Genomic DNA, 24660 nt, shown 5'->3' with positions numbered 1-24660 from the left:
CCAAATAAAATCACCGCAGGCATTCCCTCAGTGGCTGGTCCGCTCATTTGACTCATGAAATAAATAATCCACGTCCTCTCTGAGGTAACCTTTATGAAAAAGGAAAAGTTTTGAGCAGCATCATGGTTTAAGACCAAGTTTGTAAATGCGTAAACCAAAGGATGTCTTGCAAATCAGTATGGCTCACTCATTCGGTTAAGACGTTAGAGTTGAACATTTGCTGAAATCCTCAGCCAAAAGCAATGTTTCCTCTTTCAAGTTTTGCAATTTCGCAATGCAAAAAGGAATTTCAAATCATTAGCCCTAAAACGTACTGAGAGTGTACTTTTTAATCGATGCAGAAATCTTCGGCTTGTTTACCTTTATGTGGGGTAACAAATTGGCTTGACCCCGTCACTGCAGCATCTCCCCTGAGTTATAAATGAGCTAAACCAGTGTGATTAAAATCAGCTTCAGTCATTACACTAATGGACACATATTTTAATTAATGACATCCCCATTTCCATCACGTTAATTATCCAAATAATTCTGACTCCTTCGCGCCCTGCAATTACCCTCCCATGAAGCCGTCTCCAGGACATAACCCGACAACCTTCCATTTCGCTATGGATTTAGCATTTAATTGAAAAGATAAGCAGTACCAGCTGCATTTAGTAAGGCCGAAGTTACTGAGAAAACATTTCCAGCTGAACGTGCAAGCTTGCACAGAAGGTACACCTGCACATTCTATTGAGCTCCAGCACATGACATTTTTCAAAGACTTGTTTCACAAAAGATGATACACTTAGGTAGATCAAGACAATCCCAAAACATTTGATTTTATTTATGCTGATAATCAGAGATGTAATAAAAATCGACTCGTAGGAAAAGATGTACCGTGCGGTGTGCCCATATAACAGTGGCGGTCCGTGCGTTTCACACTTAGGCATCAGTGATCCACCCCCTCATATTTAGTAAAAATAAATGTAAAATTAAATGGACTTTTTTTATAGTTATTACAATTATTATAGTTATGATAATATCAGGTTAGTTTAGGCTCGCAGAGTCGGCCCACCACTGCCATATAAACACAGTTGGATCATAATGTAAAAAAATAAAAACCTCTTGGTGAACGTTCACACAGCCAATCACACACGTCTGCTAATTGTGTTTAATTACTTTTTGACACCGACATTCATTCTTTGATGGAGCGTAGCAAAATATGAACCTTTTATTTGGTGAGCTTTCCACTTAGATGGGAAGGGGAGAAAACCCCAGCTAAGAGAAAGAAAGCGTAATCAGCCTGTGTCGAATCATTTTTGATGCACAGCACACCTCAACGCAACACGCACCTGTGAGAAACAAATAGCAATGAAGACACTTCGTCCTTACCTGAGCGTAAACATCTCCACGGCAGAATAGGCTGAGACGGTGACATAGGCTGAGACAGTTTCTCTCTGACTCACTGGTGTGGCGGGCACCAAAACCATAAAGTTATGATCCAGTCTATGTTCAGCCAATTGGAGCGGAATAGGATTCTGGTAAAGCCTCACACTGCCAATCCTCCTCAAAGGCGTGGAAGTATAGGAACCAAATAGCCCTTCCTGGCTTGAACGGAGGAGGTTTTCCTTCTTGGCCTCCTCTGAATGGCACTCACCTCCCTCTGTGGATTGCAGGATATAGTAAAGCTCCACCGGGGTACCTTCAGATGCCTCCAGGTTCTTTTGGCGTCCTGGCACGACACTCGGGGGGCTGAACCAGCTGGCTAAGGGCTCCAACTCAGCCACGCAAAGCCCCAACTCCCCCTTCAGCTGGCAGGTGCCGTGCACCTCTTGAGTCTCATGAAACGCAAACATGTGCACGCAGGGAAGCTTGTTGATGGCACTGTAGTCATCCCAGTCCCTGCCCGCAATGTAAAATAGAACCTGAACTTTGGGTTTGGTCAGGTGGATCTTGGTATTCATGATAAAAGTCTGAACCTTCCAATTAACGGTAAAAAGTGAAGAGGCAGGAAAAGAGCCTGGGCTCTGAAGAAGTTCTATGGGGACAGGCTGCTCCACAGAGAGGGGGCCATAGCTGGAGTTGACAGAGGGCAAACCTCTGGCCTGGTAGATGAAAAAAGATTCCGTGCGTGACATCAGGCTAGAGTTCCTCATGAAGTCCTGATTGCTTTCCTTCAGAAAGAATGCCAAGTCAGTGTTGAGCACCTGGTAGGTGACGGGTAGATATGTGGGAATCGAAGTGTATCTCTGCAATCCTTCCACGACTCGGCTGTTGGCGACTGTTGGAAAGAAGAGAGTAGTTAAATCAAAGCCATGTTAAGCAGCACAAAGTTGAATCATCACCACACGTTTCTTTCTTTGATCAACTTAGAAATCAACCATCTGTCAAGCACATATGTGATATTGCCGTGAGGATAAGACGGCTTTATTTAGGAGATTATGCAAATTGTTCTCAAGTCTTTTTTCTTCATATTTTTAGCCTGACATGAATCTCGAAGTAAAAGTTTAGTACCCAAAAAGTAAGAAACTGCAGGTATTGTAAAGAACTACATTGAAACAAGTATAATGCAACACAATCTGCTCACATTTCTCTTGTAAATTGAACTGTTTCTGGACTACATGCAAACTACCGCTTTGTGTATTTACTATGTTCATTACAATACTTTGAGTTTGGCAACAATCAAAAGCTAACCTTCAGAAAAGATGCACTGCATCACCCAGTGATTATTGACCCTTCTTTCTGTGCCACCTTTGAAAGGGAAAATCGCCTTGAAAAAAAATAACTTCTCTAAATAGTTTGTTCTTGATTTTCAAATCTAGCGCAGCTCTGTTTCTTCGCTATAGATACATTAGAGAATGTAATAAATTGAATTGGTCAATATGAAATAATAAAACTATGTGTCTGTTAAAGACAAAAACCTTTGCTGAATCCAAATTATTGCATGAAAAGAAACCAATAAAAATCCCCATTTAACTTTAAGTTGATGTCAAGTGACATCTTGACCTAAATACAATATATCTAAAATATAAATACAGTACTTATATTTTCTGTAGGTCAAAAAGAAGGTGCCAGGACCTCCTGGTTAAGAAACTTTACAATGTGCCTCAGAATCGGTAAAACTGGTTTTGACCTTCTTCAAATCTGCTCTAAGATTATACTCTCACACCATAGCCTCATTATCTACCACATAGCAGTATTTTGTGTGACTGGTCACTCTTAGAATTGTCTGCTGTTAAAAAATGCAGCTGTTGACCCAAATCTAGTGAGGTTTTGACATCCATTCTCATTGCTTCAGATCCAGATTTTGAAGGGGAAATGAGCTTGGAGCAGCAGAATAACAAACAAGCGGCAGGTTAGAGGTGTTTGTTGACAAGAAGAATTGTTGTAAGCGTTATCTTTGCTAACAAACACGCAGCAAACACGAACCCAGACATAAACAAAGACTTGTCTCAGTGTTCCATGGTAACAACGACACTACGCTTACATCTGAGCCTTCAAGCTGAAGGAAGGCAAAGCAAAAGGCCCTTGGCATCAAGACCTCGCTGCCTTTGCCGTAATTTACTGTCTTCACAGTAGACGTAAACGCTTTTGTGTGCACACATTCTAACAGCAACAGGCATGGATTTCTGCATAAAGAAGTGATGTGCCTACTAGGGATAGGACGAGATCTCGTACGACAAGATCTCTCGAGATTTAAATGCCAAAAGATCTCTTGTCCCTGCACAGAGTATGAGAACTTTGTGTTTTCTTCATTTTTTTATTGCTTGCTGTGCCACAAATGCAACGTCAAACACGCCGCATGACAGGAACACACACCGCCAAACGTTGTGAAAGGGCCAGCCAATGCCTCAAAATAAACCTTACCATACCAAATAATGTATGGACATGGACATGAACACCTCTGTAGTCATTTATCTTACAGTTCTTCCCAGAAGCATGTCACAACGACGATCTTTATACTGCATAAACTGTTTGTGCCTCCCAGTGCAAGTCGCAGTTCCCGATGTAAACAACTCAATTTTGTTCTGAAAAAAGAATGTTCAAACGCCAATTCAGGCCACTAAAATAACAATTTAATTGTGCGGACATTTTACGACGCCAGCCTTTAGCATTCATTAGCCGCTGGCTAGCAGTGCTCGAGTGCCCCCGAGAGCGGTCAAATTACTTTTCTGTGGCAGGAAAACTGCATAATTTGATGATGACATCCTGACATGCTTGCTGTTGCTATCGATCACTATTAAACATACCAAGTTGAGTCAAATCTGTTTTCTGTGCATCTGATGTCACTTGTGTCACTGAAAAGTAATTATGGGGAGAGAACTGTCTATAATCTCAGTCTAAACATACAAACAAACTTACTTTTAGTTTGGCCGGTCACTATTAAGTTGAAATTTGATATTTGGTCTTCTGTGTTTATGGTTGTTTTTTTTTGTTTGTTTGTTTTTTGTTTTTTTTACCAAACAAAATGCATGTTTTATTTCCATCCCAATACCAAAACACGCAATAGAAACAGCCTGACAGGCAAAATACAGTATGCGCTCATTACTTTCAAATCACCTATGTAGCGACATTTCGGTTTCCATTTGAAGACATGAATGGTAAAATATTGGCATACCAACTGCAAAAAAAATAAATAAATAAAGTAAACCACCAGAGCTAACATGAGCAGTGTGAATTTTATGAAACTAGCTCAGCTGCAGCTGAAAAATGAGACTGTGACAAAAGTGCCTCTCCTGTTTATGTTTCCACTTGCACTCTACCTTATTAATATTTTTGCAATCTTTTCAATAAAAACAAAACTTTAACAACTGGAAAAAAATATACTGGGCATTACTTTATTTTGCAAATTTCCCAAAGTTTTTTCTTGACGTTCTCGTGGACTTAATCTCGTTTCATGGGATTTATGTCTTGGCTCTTCCCTAGTTCCTTCTCTCTATAGGGATATAATGTAACATCCATCGAATGATTATTACGTGATGCAAGCAGAATTTCCTGTGAGTGGGATTTTGTTTTTAGTGCATTTTCTGTGATACCAACACCAGCAATGCCATCGTAAACAAACCTTCCGCTCAGTACGTCTTTCCCCCGCTTGATAGTGTAATCCAGGTGTACCCAATAAAGCTGTTTTTTTGCAGTGATATCGCTACACAAATGGTAAAATGACCCGAGGAGGGACACATTTCCCGAGCAGGAACTAAAAATAAAAATAAGAATAATTTCATTGTGTAGTATCACGATGCATATGACAATAAAACTCTTGAATCTTGAATAATAGGGATGGGCCTAAAATGCTATAACATAGTGTACAGCACAGGGGGAAATTGCACTCCCTGCCAATGCTCTCCAATTTAGTTAAGCAGGAAATTTTCTGAGAGGTCAGAGGGAAACGCTCTGAGGCTTGGTATGCTTTTATTTTGGTTCCTTTGAACCATTGTATAGTAACAGCGATCAACTTGGTCTTTTCCTCCAAGAGCAGCTCTCGATGCACGAAACAAGTGTTTTTTTCTGCTTGACGTTTTTTTTGTTTTTTCAGCTGATTTTATTTCTAACGACTTACGAACAAATTCAACAAATGAATGGACGCCCGAAACAAGACTTGTTCATATGTAGAGGAGTGTCTGTAATTTCAGGAACATTATGTAGCAACCACAAATGACAGCTTGATTTTGTTTTTAGATACTTTTTGAAAGCATTAAATTACACTTGCCAGAATATCTATTTTTCAGCATGCGATCAAAAAATCATTATCAAAACAGTAATGAAATTCTAAGAGGATTGGATCTTTTTTTTAAGCTCTGCGGGGCCGCTGTGATAATATTCTGATGATAATAATGACACCAGCAAGGAAGAAAATTATCCAGACAGGATGAATCATCCGCTAAACTTCTTCAAATTACTGCACAGTCAAAGAGAAGACCTTTGCAAGGAATAGATATGCAGCTCATTTAAGTATTTAATACTTTGCTCAAACGGCTAGCCAACCTATTGTGTACGTCAATGTATTCTATATGCATTATAAAGATAAGCCACAAACTGTATCTTGTTTACAAAAATACAAAATCAATTCAACTTTGTTCAAAGATGGTGAAATAAGATTTTGAGAGCAGAGGTCTGCAATTTACATGTTTTTGGTAGTCCGTCATTTACAGTCCCATCTCTACATGGAACCCATTCTGTCTTTGTTGGTCCATAATTTTGGAAAGTTTACCCAACTTCTAATAGTCAGTTTGTCATGTCAATGGTCCACCGGCCATTGGAAGACAAAATCCCCCCGCTCCACACCCACCCCCAAAATAAACCTTGTTCAAGAGAATCGAACCTCTGGTCACCCTAATGTAAGAGCCAAAGCTAAACCTTACAGCCTTCCTATCAATCACTCAATTACCTGAATAAGTTACTTACGACATAACTCACTAAACCAGTGCTTCTCAAATAGTGGGGCAGGCCCCCCCGGGGTTGGCGTGGATGATCCCAGGAAAAAGGCTTTGTTTTTGTCATGTGGAATGTAATTGCAATAAAGTAATAATTTTCATCATTTTCTTTTAGTTTCAGGCACTTCTTTTTTTTCCGTTTTAGACTAAGCTATAACCCGTATAAACGAGATAAAAATAATTAACAGTTGTTATAAGTTGATTTATATTGCTTTTTCTGTTGTTAATGTTAAAAAGGATACATGTGTAGGTATACTTAAACAATTTTCATCAATAATAATCTTATTTATATTCAGTGCATCGACTGGGGGGGGCGCGCGAAAACTTTTCTCTTTTCTGGGGGGGCCTGACAAAATATAGTTGAGAAACACTGCACTAAACTAACACCACAAGGCCTAGCATGCATGCATGTATGCATGCAACAATATATCAAGTGTACAGTACATTGATTTAATGCGTTACCCAGGCAGTAGACTGCAATAAGCAGTCATGTCCACTAGGGAGCATGAATGCGTTTCAGATAGGGTTCAACCTCTGGAGTCATTTATTGAAAAAACATTTATAGGGATAAAACCAAACTCATTTGACCATATGCCATCTGTCACATACACTAAAATTAAAAAGCATGGTTTCTTGATCTTAATTAACTAGATAATGCCTTGCATTTCCTGGCCAAGAGCCAATCAAAGGGAGAGTGTTAATTTGTGGAGAACATCGGTTACTTGAATGCCTCCGCCTTGGGAATGCATCCCGGAATGTTTTGCTCAGTGATTTCATTGAAATGCATTCAAATTATATTTAAAAGCAAAACAAAACAATACAAAAGCCTCTCAATACATAATTCTTAACATTACTTTGTACTTTGGGCGTGTACAATGAATGTGTTGAGCAAGATTGTGCACAGTATGTGTATCAATTTAGGAGACCATGGCTATGAAATGCAGCGCTCTGACCTACCAGCCATGCTCAGATATTTCAATGAGAAAAAATACATCAAAGACTCTATTAATTATACATATTAGATGATATCACATTTGCTATTGAAAAACATCTGATTCAGCATTCAAATTATAATCCACATCATGCATAATTAAATTAACGAATAGAATGGAATGGAATTTCATTGTAAAATAATAACTGGTATAATGCTGAAAACCAGGAAAAAAATATCAGGTGTTAGTATCTGCTCATTTCATTCTCTTTAAATAAGAATAAAAAGACTCCTTACCATTATTTAGAAAAGTATATATATATATATATATATATATATATATATATATATATATATATATATATATATATATATATATATATATATATATATATATATATATATATATATATTTACACAGTGAACTCCCGTGTTACAGCGACCCTGACTTATGTTTTTTTCATGTTGCGATGTGAAATACTGAGTTTTTTTGTCCCCTCTTTACCGTATTTTCCCGGATTTGTGACAAAAACAACTGTCATAACCCTAGGGGGTTGGCTGCATTTGTTGTTGTTTTGCCTCCATCTGCTCACGTTTTTAGGTAATTGCACTTGCCGTCAAATTGCTTTCATGCAACGCATCACTACAATGCTGGTCTGCTATTGGTCGGCGTCTCCTCACGGAGATGCTGGTGTGCTATTGATTGGCCTCACTCATTTCAAAATGGCAGAACGGTAAAGCTTTGATCAATTGTGAGTGGTTAGAAAACCGTATTTATGTGCATTTTGCTGCTTAATTCAAGTTGAACAGGTTAGCCATGGATCCCAAGATTGATAGTGATGTTAAACAGAGAAGTAAGAAGACCCTAACCCTTTCTATATTTTTTATTCATGAAGGGTTCTTATTGTATACATGTATATTATATATACGTAGCACTTACGATATACTATTTTCGTAGCAATTTTTAATGTGTATGTACAATTTTGATGTTTTTACCTGGGGTTCTAAACGCATTAGCTATTTAACATAGGTTTGGATTGCCCGCCATACGGTGAATTCAACCATGGAATGGATTAATTTCGTAACACGGGGGCAACCGTCAACAATTTAACCATCGCTGTCTCTCCAAAAATTAGACTGTATATGTACTGCTTGATTATCTGCATCAATTTAAACAGTGAACAGAGATGATTAAGTCGAAAGACGTTATAAGGCTTTGGAAAGAGTCTGACTGAGTCTGATTTTGAAGCTTGGAGGTTAAAACGTTTTGATTCAAACATAAACACCCTTAAAGTTGAAATGTGCATCTTTTTCTCTTCCAGCAAATTAAAATAGGTAAATTACAAAGACACTACCTATGGGTAAGGAACGAGCAAAAAATGAGAACTTACTATGGTGGAATCAAAATAAAATAATAAAAGACACTAGAGAAAGACCAATCTTTGCATGAGATGGTGTTAACTATCAAAAGGACAAACATGGGACTCATGAGCTAATATCACCACTGAAACCTATTTTATGCATCTATTTGTATATTTTGCCGAATGGCGGTCACAAGAGCAGTGCAGGATAGTAAGTTAATGGGAGAACACAGGAGCAGGAATTTGTAGAAATAAAAGAACCTCAGATGAATGCACAGCCATTTGTATTTTTCTTTACATAAACATACACAACAACGGTGTCAAAACACTACTCGACCTGTATAATGTGAGCTGTATGGGAGATTGGGTGATATTTGAATCTAGGACCAGGACAAAATGGGAGTCTTTTTCAGATATGAGACGGGAGAGAACTAGTTTTTTTTTACTATGGTCCAAGAACTATGGTCCTAGAATAAAGGAGCTTTGAGAAATGTGAGCTGACTTGCGTCTAATAGAAGAAAGCTGACTCATTTGGAGTTAGAAGACCAAAAATCATGCCAAAATCAGATCTAATTGTAAAAATGTGTATAATATGAACGTCAGACAGTCTTACATTAGGACTTCAGCAATGGAAGTCAATGTTAAAGTAATGATAAGAACAATAAAAAAAAATTGCAACTACTGTGGTAGGATATAATCCTAACTACAATAGCCCTTTGACAAGAAAATGCAATAAATCAGCAAAAATCTCTACTGGTGGTAATGTTTTGTCAAATGGAAAGGAGGCAGGTCCCTGATGAGAACAATAGATATCAAGCATCATATAGACTTAGTTAGGCAGGCTCTGGGGGACTTTGTGAAGTTAGGCAGACTGGTGGAGCAAAAAGAGAGTAAACTATAAAACTATGAAAGACACCAGGGAAAGAAGAGCCATTTTCCTCCTTCCTCTAAAATAATATAGGTGGACACAGCGGAATGGTGGCTACCTGGTCATTTTCCACTTCTTCTAACATGATGAGATTTACAAGAGAAAACTCTTAGAAACAGAAATTAACTGAGGCATATGTGTTAACTAATGGCAAAAACCGAAAAGGTAGTACAGTATGTTTATAACATTCATGGATTGTTAGCAATTTTCAATGATCATTAAAAGACAAAAAGTTTTTGAACAAATGTAGTTCAGTGAACAAGTACTTACACACTCTGTGTGTAATGGTAGCCATAGAAGATGAAGGATGTGAGTTTTCACCCCATTCAATCACCTGCATCATATATCTCACAATTTTCAATTAATAAGGCCTATTGAATTTGTGACTGCGCATCAAGAATAATAAATACAATATTTCCTTCAGGTATCATTTGGGGATGATTTATGCTTTTGTGTAGCCGAGAAATCCAAGAAAAGAAGAGTGAGGAAAAAAAAAATCAATACTTGACACAGTATGGTATTACTTCTTGCCAACCTCCATAGAAAAAGAATCATTCAGAGAGATAGAGGTCTGTGGAGTCCGCCTGGCTGATAAGTACAAGGTATCAAGGGGAAGGTAACACCATAATGAGAAGTTTTGAAAGGAGAACGTGCTTCCTCATGTTAGACATGAGTAGAATTACACGTGCACTGATTTCTTTTGCTTAACATTTAGTTTAAATGAGGTTGTGTTGCCTGTGTGTATGCGTGGTGGCAGACTGCAAAGGAAACGAGGTGTGTGTGTTTGCGTTGTGTGTGTGTGTGTGGGGGGGGGGGGGGTGCCTTGCCCCTAATGGATGGCCACGTTTAAGATGCTAAGAGCTAATAAAGAGTAATGAGCTTTTGCCTTCTCTTGGGGGAAGGAAGAGCTATTTTGAGTTCATGAGAGAAAGCATCATCTTGGGGATTAAAGAGTATCGACCGATGAAGAGTAAATACCACTGGCCTATTTAGGGGAAACTGGAAGAAAAAAAGAGGAACTGAGAAATTGCATCACTGTTCACGGTAGCTCTGGTCAGCGGGGGTGTCATTAAGGGTTTTCTGAGAGGGACCTCCAGGTGCTGTGATATGTCTGGAACAGTGTTTTCACAAGAGTGGACAGCAGAGTCCGAGGCGAAGGCCCAGAGCATCCTGAGAACAACACATCCTTTGAGCTATTCTGTGTACTCGGCTGCGGGCCAAAGGGGCTGAAAGTATTTGGCTCGCATGGTTGAGACAAGCAAATATCTGTGTACCAATCAGTATTCCTGGGACTAGACCAGACTCTAAAACATAAACTGTGCCCCGGAATTCATCTCTACTTGCCTCAACCCGATTTGATTGCAGGCGATATTGTAAATCAGGATGAATAAAGAGGCATTTGCAAGACAGAGTCATCTGGCCTCTTTGCGAGTGCACTTTAACGATGAGTGAGCTGTGCTTGGAAAGCATGGAGACACGAGATCCCGCTCAGTTAAGTTTAATAATATACTGGAATGACTTATTAAATGGAATTACATGTGAGAATTACATCGCATTCTGCATTTTCTGTCCTATAAGAATCGCCAAAATAGTTTGAAGCCCCGTGGGAAATTTTGTTGAAATTACTCCAAATCCAGATTAGGGAAACACTAATAACAGATTACCTCCGGTACTTGATACTGTTGAGGATTGTTTTGGATATGAGAGATGCTGTTCTCTCACACACATCATTTGATGATAACATGAATTTCTTAGTGTAAAAAATGAATACAAAAAAATGATTACATTGCATGAATAGTTGACGATTTGCTCTGTAATCCATGTACTTATAATGAGGTTTAGAAAAAAGTTTAAAAAAAATTCCTATGCAATCACTCGGTCGGACATAGGATGATCTCTACAGAGGCGGAATGCTCGCATCTGCAGATCGGTCTCCACAAATTTTCTACCTCCACAAATGGGCTCTTGTTCTTGGTATGGATTTATTTGTTTCTTTCTTTGTCTGTGACTTTCCATGTCATTTTTTACGGGTTACGGGCACATCGTCATTCATTTTCAGTGAGCTCCCATAAGTAAATATCATTATAAAATATCAACAACACAGACAATATACCCTTAACTGATACTATGTACGTGGATATATGAACAGACTACTGTGTGGCTAAAACTGTGTTTGTAATACTTGCACAAATCCAACTTTAAACCATTCCATGATTTCCTGACTTTGATAATAACTTCTCATAGTCATTCTAGGATATTCATATGAATTTTAGGTATGATTACTGGAGAAATTATGAAACGACTTTCTTTTAGCTATTAATTCACTTGTATTTGGTATGCTCTTGTTCTTCTGTATTGTCTATTTGGTATGTGCACACATTCTCCAGTACGTACTGTATATTTGCACAGAATAATGGTATAGCAAAGTCTTTGGCAGCAGATATTAACTACGTAATATAGTTCTATTGGCAAAAGATCCAGAGATACTAAAGCAAAGGGAGATAAGTGCTTCTTATTGAGATTACATCTGAGAAAAGAGTGGAACGTTTTCACCCACCAGTGACAAAATAAAAACATCTCCAGCCTGCAATGCGGGACACATGCTTTTTTTTTTTTTTTTTTTTAAACCACAGGCTTCCCGTCCAGTTGCCAAGATGAACTCTCATTTTGTGATTGACAGTAGCTTATTATTCAGCTTAAGTCGTCAGTAGTGATCCAAGAGGACAAAAGGATTCTTATTCAGAAAAGAAAAGAAAAGCTTTTTAATGTGAGGAGAAAAATCTCCCATGGAAATAGAAGATGATCATTTCATGGATGCCGCATAAGCCACTCTGCAGAAACAATAAGAAAACCCCCTCTCTGAGTTTATTCTCAGCAGGCCTAACTAAAACGTGATTTTTCCAAGACAACTAATGAGAGTGAAAAACAAGCAGGGAGGCAGCTGCATTCTCAAAACAATGATACATTGCAATGAATTTCTTGCTGTGGAAATAAGACACGGTGGTGAACTCTACCCATATTAAATAATCCATGTTAACTAATAGACCTAATTTACTCATATCATGCCAATAAAGCACTTCAGGCGGGTACATTTTCTTTTAAAAGTACACACGGAGGGTGAATACACAGCACCATCACTCATTGCACTATTGTATGCAAATCCATAGCTAAACCCATGTCACTGGAAAATATGTTTTAGAGGAAAACAGTTCAGGTCTATGTGCTTTGCAGTAATCTTGTTTTATTTCTGACAAGCACAAACCGCCAGCCTTCTGAGATACGTCTCCACATATTGCACACTCTCAATCATTTCTTTGCTTTGGGAAACAGTAAATATTATGGCGTGACAGCAAGTTATCATCTACCCCTTATCATCGTTTTATTGCACCAAGGGAGTCATTCAGCCCAGGTTAAAGTACTTCCTGGTGTAAAATATGTCTGTCTGTATTGCTTTGACACAACTCCTTTATAAATTAGTGAATCCATTGTAAAATGTGCTATTAAAAATGTGAAGCCAATAACCTGCATGTTGACAGTGTACATGGAGATATTTTTTATTTAGTTTTAAAAATGAATGGGACAGCAGGTGGGAAACGTAGAAACCTCCAAAAACACTTCATTGCTATCATTCTTTAATTGACTTGAACTACGGGTGCATCAACTAAACATTGGTAAACTCGTGGTTGAAATCAAAACTGGTGTCATTAGGGTGGTTGATATTTGTTAAATTCAAAAATACAATTCATTGTGCAGTACACTTAGAGTATTTTGTGTTTTACAGCATAAGCTGTACATTTGACTGGAGCATCAGGCAGTACGTCAGTTTAAAGATTGACAAGCAAGTGGAGGTGGTTGCTGCAGTCAAAGAAAATCTTAAATATTTACCTTACCTTGTTTAACTTCGTAAGATGTGAGTATGCAGACTTTATTAAAAAAAAAAAAAAAAAAAATGGTTTGGGCTACTTTTCGTTTACACTCACAAACCACGAGTGTTTTAGCAAAAAAAAAAGGCTCAAATAACTGGACTAAAATGGAAAAAAGCTGGTTTAAAAGTATTTTTTTCATTCCATTTTTATATGAAGTGGGATAGCTACCTTGTTTTAACTGTTAACTCAAGTGAACGAGTGAATGAGACATCGCTTTTCAATTCAAGGAAATATTGAACCTTGGCGGGTCGTAGGATTCTCATCCATCTAAGAATACCTACTACCACATGTCCTCATTAGGGTCCAAGGCCGGACACACCATCGATCGAGTGGTGGCCAGTCAATCGCAGGGCACATATTGTTAAAAAAAAAAAAACATCCACACCTATTGGCAATTTTCAGTCTTTAATATACCCCAAGGCCCTCTAGACAGTAACCCAGCAATTGGTCGCCGTGGACCCCGACAGCGTCGTCCTATTAAAGTCGGCAGATCGGTTCAAAAAACCACACCGCAGTGATGCCATCTACTATGTAATTTTTGCTCATGCGATTGAAGTAGTACTCTTCGGTGCCATCAAGCGGCAGTAGTTATTCTTCATTCTAACCTGGAAGACCCTTCCCCCTCTTTGGAGCAAATGACGGCTCACTTGCTTTTGGAAGTAAGCCAAAAAGTCGTTGTGATTGAACACAATTTCAGTATGAAATACTTGCACCTTTGTTCTTCATTTCCTTTAGGGACGAAATAACATTTGCTTTTGTTTTTCTTGAGTTTCACATTTTCTTGTTTTTTTAATTTATTTATTTATGTATTTATTACATACCAGAGATGTAGCTAGGGAAGAGCACTGCGTCTTGGTTTTCAATTTTGCCACTTAGCTGGAACTGGATCAGCAATTTACAAAAACATATTCTTCATGCATTTTACCCAAAATCAAATGTCTCTTTTTCCTGACAACAGCATGTCGTGTTCAAGAGCAAAAAATACCGCTTCAAAATAGCGTCTCTTTTAAGAATGAACCTTTATAATCTAGTTCATGAAGATGGCCAATTAAAGAATAGTTTGCTTTTAGATTTGCGAAAGAAGCTGCTTTCAGATATAATATTAAAAAAAAAAAAACCTAAATAAGGATGTTTGTATCACTGCAACCACAAGGGTATGCGTTTTTAAATACTGCACACTAGTATTAACATTCGAACTACAATACACTATACACAAGTAAGCATTTATGAAAAAGATAGAGGAACATGGTGATAAAGTCCTCTTCATTTTCTTTCATGCAAGTGGCCATGTCAATATGCTCACGAGATATAAATAAAGTATAAAATAACAAAATGTAGTCCCGACGCCACGCGACAAACCCCAATGGCGTTTTGCCACACCAAGGTGAGGACGCACAATAAGTTCCAACGGCCAACATCGGCTTGGTGTGTACAGGGCCTAAGAATCATGTCATCACAGAGATCAGGCAAGCATTAAAAAAAACTATTCTCTAACATTCTAAATCATATTCTTTCATTAGAGGGTTAAAATGTGAGACCATCGCCAAGTGGTCATGCATCTGCATAACCAAATTGTTCGAACAGATGAGCCCTCAAGGATCGGTGCTGTCAAACGATTACATTCTTGTAATCTATTTATTTTACTGTAATAGGATAGTGTCAACTCAGTGGTGGCTGACAAATAATTTGAAGAAAAAAATCCATACACATGATTACTATCTTAAACTCTAATCCTTGAATAATGAGTTTGGGAGTTTGCAAACAAAAAGGTTAGGTTTTTTTTTTTTTCTTTCTGGGAAATGGGCCAAACGTGCTACACACTGTTTTTGAGTAATTTGACGCTCTGACATGAACTGACATGTACTTAAAGTCATCACTGGTCAGAGAAAATTCACGTTTATTGTGAATGCATTCAAGTCAAGTTACATTGGTTACTGACCCATAACAACTTTCCCGTCACCTCAGAGTTTATAAACTCAGATTTCTGGACAAACCCTCACGTCTTTATAGTTCGTATTCCCAGGCATTCTGACAGTTCAAATGGAGAAGTTTTTAAATAAATTCCACTGGCTTCCATCTGCAAAAAGACTAGTTAAGTACAGCAACTGACAAGCTTAGCAATTTTATAAGTCCTTTATCCTTTTCTCAGTTCCCTATCCTTGGCATGGGTATTGCTTAGAGAATCATGCCGACTTAGCACTGTTACTCCTCTGTCAAAGCAGTAAAGATGATACTTGTGTTAATCCCAAAGCGACTGTAAAAAATACAATTCGTGAAAGATGTCAAGCATGTGGAGAGTCTAATCTGACAAAAACGCTTCAGTTCCTTCACTCTTTCAGGATAAATTAGCCTTACTCAATAAAGTTTGCAATCATGGATAAAGAGTAGATCACATCAACATCAGCAACTTCAGTGGTTGCCACAGCAGCTAAATATATTATTGCAAGTTGTTCACACCAGGACGCTGCCTTCTCAAAGAATGAGCAGAAACGACATGAAAAGTGAAAGCAATACAAGTCACAAGCAAAAAGAAAAAAAAAATCCTGTGGCTTTATTCTCACTTATATTGTGCAAGGGAGCCTTTTACATATCCTTCAGAAAAAAAAAGACTTAACATCTACCTGATTGTCGAACCATCTACGGCAGAAGCATTTGAGGCTGAAACCCTTAAAAGAGTGTGTCAAGACTGGGCAGAAGCCTCCTCTTGAGATGAGAATATATGAAAAGAAACATTGCTGCAACAGTGTGACAATTATCAAGTGTCTTTGCAAACAATGATTTACTTATTTATTCATTAATTTAACATGTATTTAAGCAGGAACGTTTAAACAGGAACATTTCTTCCTTTTTCCCCATGCCTCCCCTTGTTTTTTTTCTATTTATGTGTATTCTGTTTCATAGTAGCCATTTTTGTGTGGTGATATAGTAATGTTGAGTTGTTTATCACTAAGACATTAAAAATATAAAGAGGCAATGTTGTGATAGGGTTTGATTGATGACCATGTCTTATCTGCAACAGCCTATCACAGCCTTGGTGAAAATAGTGCCATGTGCACAGGCGACAAATACATCAGACTTTTCCGAGTGAATCTGTGAGATTTGTGTGTGTAAAATTGTAAAATGGCATGGCATGTCTGTTAACTTTGCATAGTGCGTATTTCAAATAGCAAGAGCCGAAGAAACCGCAGTACATCGCACATCTAAAATGCTTAAACATAAGGGCCAGAAATTGTATGTGGTGCACTGTAACGAAACTCTAATCACTCGTCGCTAAAATGTATGGCGACATCTCTATGTGCTGTCTATACCCACATTCATTTCTGAAAACCGCATCAATCGCGCAAATATTTTTTCTTAAATGGATGAAGCTTTTTCCTCATGAAGCCATATGACCGTTGTGTAGTGAGCACCTCTATGAAGAGCAAAATGCTTACTGTCCGTAAATTCTGAAATAATGAGGCAATCTTTGTTGCATTTTCAAAGATTGATGTGAACATCCCAAAGGTAGAGATTTCACTACAAAATCAATGATAATTATTGATCACAGTTTTCAGACTTTAGGCAGCATTTCGGTTCTCATATTCAGTATATTGTATTTTTTTTATATAACCAATATGTTTTTTCTTTTACACAATATTTTGGGTAGTTTATTATTTTGTTGCCATTATTCATCATATAATTTAATATTCACTATGTCTCCTGTGTATTACTCTTGTTCTGTTTTTAGTTATTTTTATAATATTCTTATAAACATGAGCCCGTATTAATTTGATATCTCTCGATCTCCCGTTTGCAAGCATTTAGAAGGGATGGCAGGACGGCATGTTGAAAGTCGACATACTATATTTTGACAATCGACGCAATGTTTTAGCATCCTAGTGTTACCTTTGGGGTACCTATGGTTTTCCTCTGATATCGCACATCAAAAACATCTAAAAGCCCCCGTTGGGTCAAAATTTGCCCAGGGGTTAAAATCCCTACGGATCTCTTAAGTGGGCCTTTGCCCCTTCCTAAAGACTGTATATTACTCATTTAACTTATTTGTGAGTGAAATTTGGGCACTCAAGTTTGGGCGCTCAAGTGACCTAAATACACTAAGAACACAGACAGTTTTACATAAAATAATTTTCATCTCTGATTATACACAAAAAGGAAATAGTTTTATTCTTTCCTCAGTGTGTGTCATAACACAAATTGACAGATAGCGAACAGTCTTCAACAGAAAAGTGACTAAAGTATATTTGAGCTGTTTAGTTCTGTCTTCAATCGCTGAAGGTTATATTTTGTAAAACTGAACATTATATAAATACATAGTACAATTATAACACCCCATTAATCACGATACAAACAAATTAACTAAATGTTTGTACAACATGAAATGTACAAACAAACACTCATGTTGCATAAAAGAAAACCAAAACAACTCACAAGCGGGCACAAACAGCAAGTGGAAGTTACTAGAACACTGGAGCTCAAGCGACTGTAAACACGGAAACTAGTGTGTTGTTCAGTTGATGTTGTCACTGCCCCATGAGCTGGAGGTGTTATGTGATTAAATCAACTTATGTACCACAGTTTGGAATGAACTGAAATTAGATCAATTACTCAGAAACGCCTGAAGAGGGAGGCAAAACAACACAGACAATAGCCTACGCTTATGGGCCATAACAAGTTCATTATTTCTGGTGCGGCCAATGTGGCCCGGTACCAGCTAATCCACGGACCAAGACCTGGCCGTGAACTGGCCATTGGGGACCACAGCTCTAAATTGTCCTTAAGTGTGACTGGGTGTGTAAATTGTTGTTGGTCCCTACGTGCCCTGCAATTGGCTGGCAACCAGTTCAGGGTGTCCCCTGCTTACTTTCCAAAGACAGCGGGGATCGGCATCTGCAAGCCAGCAACGCTAGTTAGGATAAGTGGTTATAGAATATGGATGGATGGATGTAAACAAGTGTAACTCTGGGCCACATCCTCTATAGGATAGGTGTCAAACTCCAGTCCTCAAGGGCCGTTGTCCTGCATATTTTCTAACCTGCTCTTTCAAACACAGCTGATACGAAAGATTAGGATCATTTAAGCTCCTGCAGAGCTTACTAATGAGCTCATCAATTGAAATAGGTGTGTTGAGGAGAGAAAACCGTAAAACATGCAGGACACAGGCAGCTGCAACTCACGTTGGTGTTCGATAACGGCTCAGTCCTCCTTTGCAGGCTTCCAACTTATACCGAGGCTTTGAGCAGCATCGGGATGACATCAGAGCATATAGATTGAACGCATAACAGGCACTATAGATTTTGATAAAGATCGATATGTGGAGGTGAAGACATTTGTATATTATACATCACAGTCACAGCTACCCAAAATGACCTGCAAGGGCCATCTGTATGGTCATGGATATGAGTCAAAAGACTTGATGTGATGGAGGATTCTGTATTGTACAGGCTGTTTTAGGACAATTCTTGCTGTTGGGGGTGTCAATGAATACATTTATGCTCAATTTATGGGTTTGAAAGATGAAGATTATTAGACCTAAACCATGTCTGCCTTGTTAGTCCAAAAATGGCTGTTACCATCACATTGTTTAGGCACTGGTGAATATCTCAAGGCTAACTGGGGATACACACATTCAAAACACTTTGCATTCCAATTACACTACCAACTGATATGCCAGGTGCCGCGGAATGAAATGATATTTTAGCTTATTAAAATGAACATGAAGACTTTAAGCAGAAGTAAATCAAAGTTCTTTGTAAAACAACTTTTTATCATGGTATCGTTTATCATGATTGGAATCCCTAAACTATTATATTGAGAATGATACGTATATTTTACATTAAAGAGGGATGTAACCACTTAATTAGTTGGCTCTTCATTATAAAATGTGTCATGTCAAGGCACATTAACTACCTATATGCTTTATCCATCATTTGATTTTTTTGCCTCCAAGAGTGTCACAGTGACTTGTCAGATTTCGTTTCGTTCTACTGTGCGTGAATGTGACTGTATATGGTTCTGTCTATTCAGTGTGTGCCCTTTGACTGGTGATCTACTTGTCATTGGTCAGCTGGGATATGCTGCAAACCCTCACCAAGCTAAACAATATCGATAATAAATGGATGGAAATTTCCAACGCTGACTGATCACCATCAGTGTTTTTATCAGAGATAAACAATACATTGTTTTAATTGATCAGACACTTGAAGAATGATGATTCAAAATGATAGAAGTAGGATATATTAGTAGGAGTAGGCAAAATATAAATTCTGCAGCATGAACAAAGCATTCTGAATAACAATGCCATGTTAACATGCTCTGCACACAATCAATCAGCTGCACCGCAAAGAAGTCAATGGGCCTTGACAATATGTACCTGTCACTTCAATAGCTCTATTGCATTGGCCTCTAGTACCTCTAATAGACTGTGGCAGCTCTGCACACATCCGTTGGCTCTGTTCTCTTGAATGCCAGATCTTTGTGATCACGTCTCCAGAGCAAATTGGATTAGGGGATGCATATTTTTTTTAAGGCAGCGTGGAAAAATAACCCCAACAGTTTGAGCCTTTGCACAATGTATAAACATCTATCAATTTTGTATAAGGCTTACCTCATTAGGGTTGTGGGCGACCTGGGACCCATCTCAGCTGACTTGAGGCGACATTCAACAATGTTTATTATTGTTGTTTGAGTTTAAACTGGCATTAAACTGGACTGAACGGTGCAAGTTATGTCTATTTTGTTTGCTGTACAATAATAATGTATTTCTTGTTGACATTTGCCAAATCTTATTTGTGTTCTCTCATAAAAGCGGATGAGAAGAAATCAGCTTTAACTGCACTCCTTTTGCTGGAGTATAAATGGATCTTGTGATTTGTCACATTGTAGTATCCCAGAAGAACATTACAATAAATTACTTTGGCTGAAAATAATGAAAATGAACTATTTGGAATAATGTTAATATTTGTTTTATTTGGTTTGCTTTCCTGGAAGGTACAATAAAGTTGTTTATTCAAAAAAGACTGTGGAAATAAGATACAATTTTATAGCAAACTCTTGCAGACATGGTTTTGCAAGATTCATTGCGTCATAATTTAAAGATGAAAAGTAATTCTTTTTATGACCAAAAGCACTCGCAGTAAAGAAAACACAAATACAAGCTAAGCAAATCATAAATATAAGTCAATATTAAAATGTTTATTTGAACTTGCGTCAGAGTTAACCTCAAATGTTGTGATTGGTTTCATCAGACAAATGCAAATTGTTTTTAAAATGAAGCTGAATCTGGAGTTATTAGTTCCTCAACAAACTGTGAGCCACACTACTTATTTCAAACATTTAGATTGTTTTATTTGGATTTGACTCATAGCGTGTCTTTTTTCAGCTCTAAAGATTGGTTTTTGCTGGTTTGCTGATGATATCATTGGACCTTGAAGGATGGCAAATGTACAAAGGCAAATGTTTTTTATTCTTTGAGAGTGATTCGACTATTGGACAAAAGCCTATTTGAAGTAACAACAACAAAAAAAACTACTTTGTGCCTTAACTGCCTTAACTGCCCAGGGATTCAATGAAGTGAAGCTGTCACTTGCTAAACATTTAAGATGGTTGGTAATCCATAGTACAAATTACAAAAGCCTGAAGAGTCAGACATGAGCATTGAACTAGAGGAAATACAGATTTATAAATCTAGGACAGGCATTCCGACCTCACTCAGCTAAGATCAAATTTACTTGATTCAGGCTTGCATTCTTAACATGGGGTTAATACTGCAGGATTGGTACCACACCAGCAAACAAGCTTTTAAATTGTTCATTAAAGGGACAATGTGTAAGATTTAGGCTTTTTTTTTCATTAAAAAAGGAATAAATGATTACAAATTTTAAAAAAACTTGCCAATAAATGTGTTCTTAACGACCAACAATGTGTTTTAAATAAAATTGTAAGTCTACTATATTTAAATTACATTACACGTGGGGTGGTACTCCTCTGGAGGCTTTCATGACTGTTATAGCTACGGACAATGGTAAATGCAGCATCTCCTGCTGTATGTAATGAAAAACGGTCTAAATCTTACACATTGTCCCTTTAATGAACTTAAAAAAAAATACAATATCAGTGCAGTGCACGAATAGCAAACCTGTTCACAGGTGCACAAATGACAATTTGTGGTATCATGGTAAAATAAAATGGTTGGGCAGTAAAAATAAGTGTCACCATTCCCTCTATTTCAATCAAATATATGTCTGCCGAGAAATGTAATGTTCTAGCAGATTTTTTTTAATCATGGTATTTTTTACTGTTTTTTTTCTTATACCAAATCTAAGTTAAATGCAATATGTCTGTGAACTTAGAATTATTTGGGTAGCCCCACCTCAAACACTGATGAAAGTGCATACAGCACTGCATCAGCATGTTTAATTATTTCAACGACTCTCACTCGTCTCGAAAATCCACATAAGAACATTAATAACCACAACGCACACAATGATTTCCCTGATTTCCTCTTCCTTATAATTAATTCATTCAATGAGTCCATGACTGTAATAATAAGCCAATTGCCACAGGGTAAATGGACTTAGTGGAAATAGTATGGGACTTTATAATGATGACATGAATTTACAGAGGAGGGGGAGAAACCTTATTGAGTTCAATGAATGGAAAGCAACAATGTAGACTTCCCACTCCCACTTTATGGATAACGACAGTGCAAGTGATTCGGCTAAGTGTCCACCTACTCAACATGTTTCAAAATATGTTAAGGCAAAGCCTGCAGACATTTACAGTAATTGTAAAGCAATTGTGAGTGCTTGTAATGGTGGGGGGCGGTAGCTCATCAATTAAGACTTGGTTTAGGAAACGAAAGATAGGCAACTAAAAGCCTTCCATGGCGAGAGTCCCTCCGGCTACATAAACTGCTGGTGTCTTCTGAAAAAATCTTAAGGATAAGCAATATCCAGATGTGCAAGGGCTGACAGCATGGGATGTGCACCGAGTACTTAGAGATGTTGAATGACGGATATCCTTCCTTGATCCCTTTTTGGATCTTGTTAAGCTTATGGATATGACAAAGTGACATAAGACTGGATATTCCTCTCAGGAATACCACCAGGCCCACTCCCTGGAACATTCTTCTCCTAAGAGAAAGTGATTAACATTTTTTTTCGAGTCTACCAGTGTTTTCAGGAATAAATAATTTAAAAAAAAAGATCCCATGATCATGTCGGCTGTGCAATGTTTTCTATTACATTGCACCGTTAATCAAAGTAAACTGTCAAAACTATACAAGAAAATTGTCCTTCCTATTTGTTGCTTGATGCTGCACAGGCATTTTTTTTTCTCATATGGATTTGATGTGCTATCTCCTGGGACACTTATCAATTTTCATCAGTATGTAGTGAGAAGTGGTGTTGTGCGGCTTTATGACACACCATGCCAATTAGGATCACACTGTGGTTACTGAGAAAACCTTGAACCATGGGCAAACATTATTATTAAACACTCAGTCAGCCGTCATACCACAGCTGTCAAATCAGAGTCTTCAACTGAAAAGACTGAATGCAAGGTGGATGCCAATATTCAATAACAGATGCAGTTAGATTATGTAGAATTAACCATATCTACATTTGAATGTAAGTACTGAACTGTGTTTTGCCTGTGAGGTTAAATAAACGCTCAAGTGTTTGCACATGTGTATCAGTTCATTCGGTAAGGAGTTAGCAGTTAAGATTAATTTGCTATGGGAGTTGATTTTCCCTCAGATTTCTTTCTTTCAGCCTGTCTAAAACTGCTATCCCCTTTGGTGCACCATGTAATTGAGTTATGGTGATTTACCAGTAATAGAAATTTGCATACTCAGCAAGAAGCACACTGGGACAAACTCCAACATTAATATCCCTCTCATTGAGTGGTTTAAGTGGATGTTCTGTAACCCCGAAGGTCTATGTACCTTTTCCATGAAAATGTGTGGACTTCAAAAACAGAAATCATTGTATAAGCCTAAAATTTGTGTCTGAAGTGTAGTAAACTCTAAATATTTATGACAAATGTTATCTACAATAGGCCAATAGATTTCGGGGGGGGGGGGGGGGGGGGGGCAGACAAGTGCAAATCTACTAGGTTATTGCACCACGATTTAGGTGTAACGCAAGGACAAAATGTCAAAATCTCTGCCTTTCAACCCTTGTTTCCTTTGGCAAAATAAAGAAGTATTATGTTGAAAGTGAATCACTACCGAAAATGGAGGGAAAAGGTTGAAAATTGTCTTACCTCTCAAAAGCAAAGCCACAGAGAGCGGCACAAGAATGTGCAACATGTTTCTTGGAGTGATGCGTGGGGAAATCATCACCAAAACAAAGTCAAGTTCAAATGTCTCACATCGAAGGTGAAAAGTGTAATAGCTGCATATTTCTATAACAGGGAAGAAAGGAACGATACACACTTGCTCCTGTTACACACAAATGCTAAACAGAATTCAAAAATAAACCTTTATAAAAGGCGCCTTTGTTGATTGTTGTTTTTCGTCCTCTTTGACTTGAATATGAAGTGAAGGAAACTTGCGCGCTTTTCTGTGACTCTTTCAACCATTTTCGAAAAGTAAAAAAGATAAAATGTTGGATTCGTGTCTAAGATCCAGGTGACACCATGTCCCAAAGAAGCAAAAGGTGAGAAATGTGTTGAATAGCGTCTCCTCAAAGCATCACTTGGTCTTTTGCACGGTTGACGCTTCCTGAAGTACGGGTAAGGTGACAGGAAAGGGGTGGGGGAGAACACACCAAAAAAAAAATGTTCAAGTCCAAACACCAGACATTAAAGCGCTCCCATGAAATCCTTAATCAAGTCCGGATGAAAACTCCAGCTGCTCCCGCTGCGCACGGCGCAACGATAAATAAAACTAGCAGCTTCCAACCCACTTGACATCAGGTGCCTGTAATATTCTACGAAAGTCTTAAGTCCGGCTTTAGTGCAACGTCGAGTGCGTGTGCAAGCTCGCCTGCGTGAGTAGGGAAGCTTATTGGCTCCAGCCACCAAAACGCAAATGGAAAAGAGAAAGAAGTCGTACTGACACACATCGAGGGAGAGGAGCTCTCAACACACACGCACACAT

At 38.1% G+C, this 24660-nt stretch overlaps 1 protein-coding gene across 1 annotated transcript in view; it reads right to left on the bottom strand.

The window, feature by feature from the left end:
* The window catches only part of LOC148430006 (transmembrane protein 132C), a 121820-nt gene extending 97316 nt beyond the window's left edge, over positions 1 to 24504 (bottom strand). The window contains exons 1-2 of the mRNA XM_088432841.1: positions 23823 to 24504; positions 1372 to 2260 (exon numbers count right to left, since the gene is read on the bottom strand). Of these exons, the coding sequence (XP_088288967.1) occupies positions 1372 to 2260; positions 23823 to 23898 (965 nt within the window). The 5' untranslated portion in view covers positions 23899 to 24504. The remainder of the gene's footprint in view (positions 1 to 1371; positions 2261 to 23822) is intronic.
* Between the last annotated feature and the right edge of the window lie 156 nt (positions 24505 to 24660).

Source organism: Hippichthys cyanospilos, chromosome 1 (assembly GCF_059441005.1).
Source record: "Hippichthys cyanospilos isolate Australia breed blue-spotted pipefish chromosome 1, RoL_Hcya_1.0, whole genome shotgun sequence".
NCBI classification, from domain to species: domain Eukaryota; kingdom Metazoa; phylum Chordata; class Actinopteri; order Syngnathiformes; family Syngnathidae; genus Hippichthys; species Hippichthys cyanospilos.
Note: the sequence above shows the minus strand (reverse complement) of the source record. Positions and strands in the feature narration are given on the sequence as shown.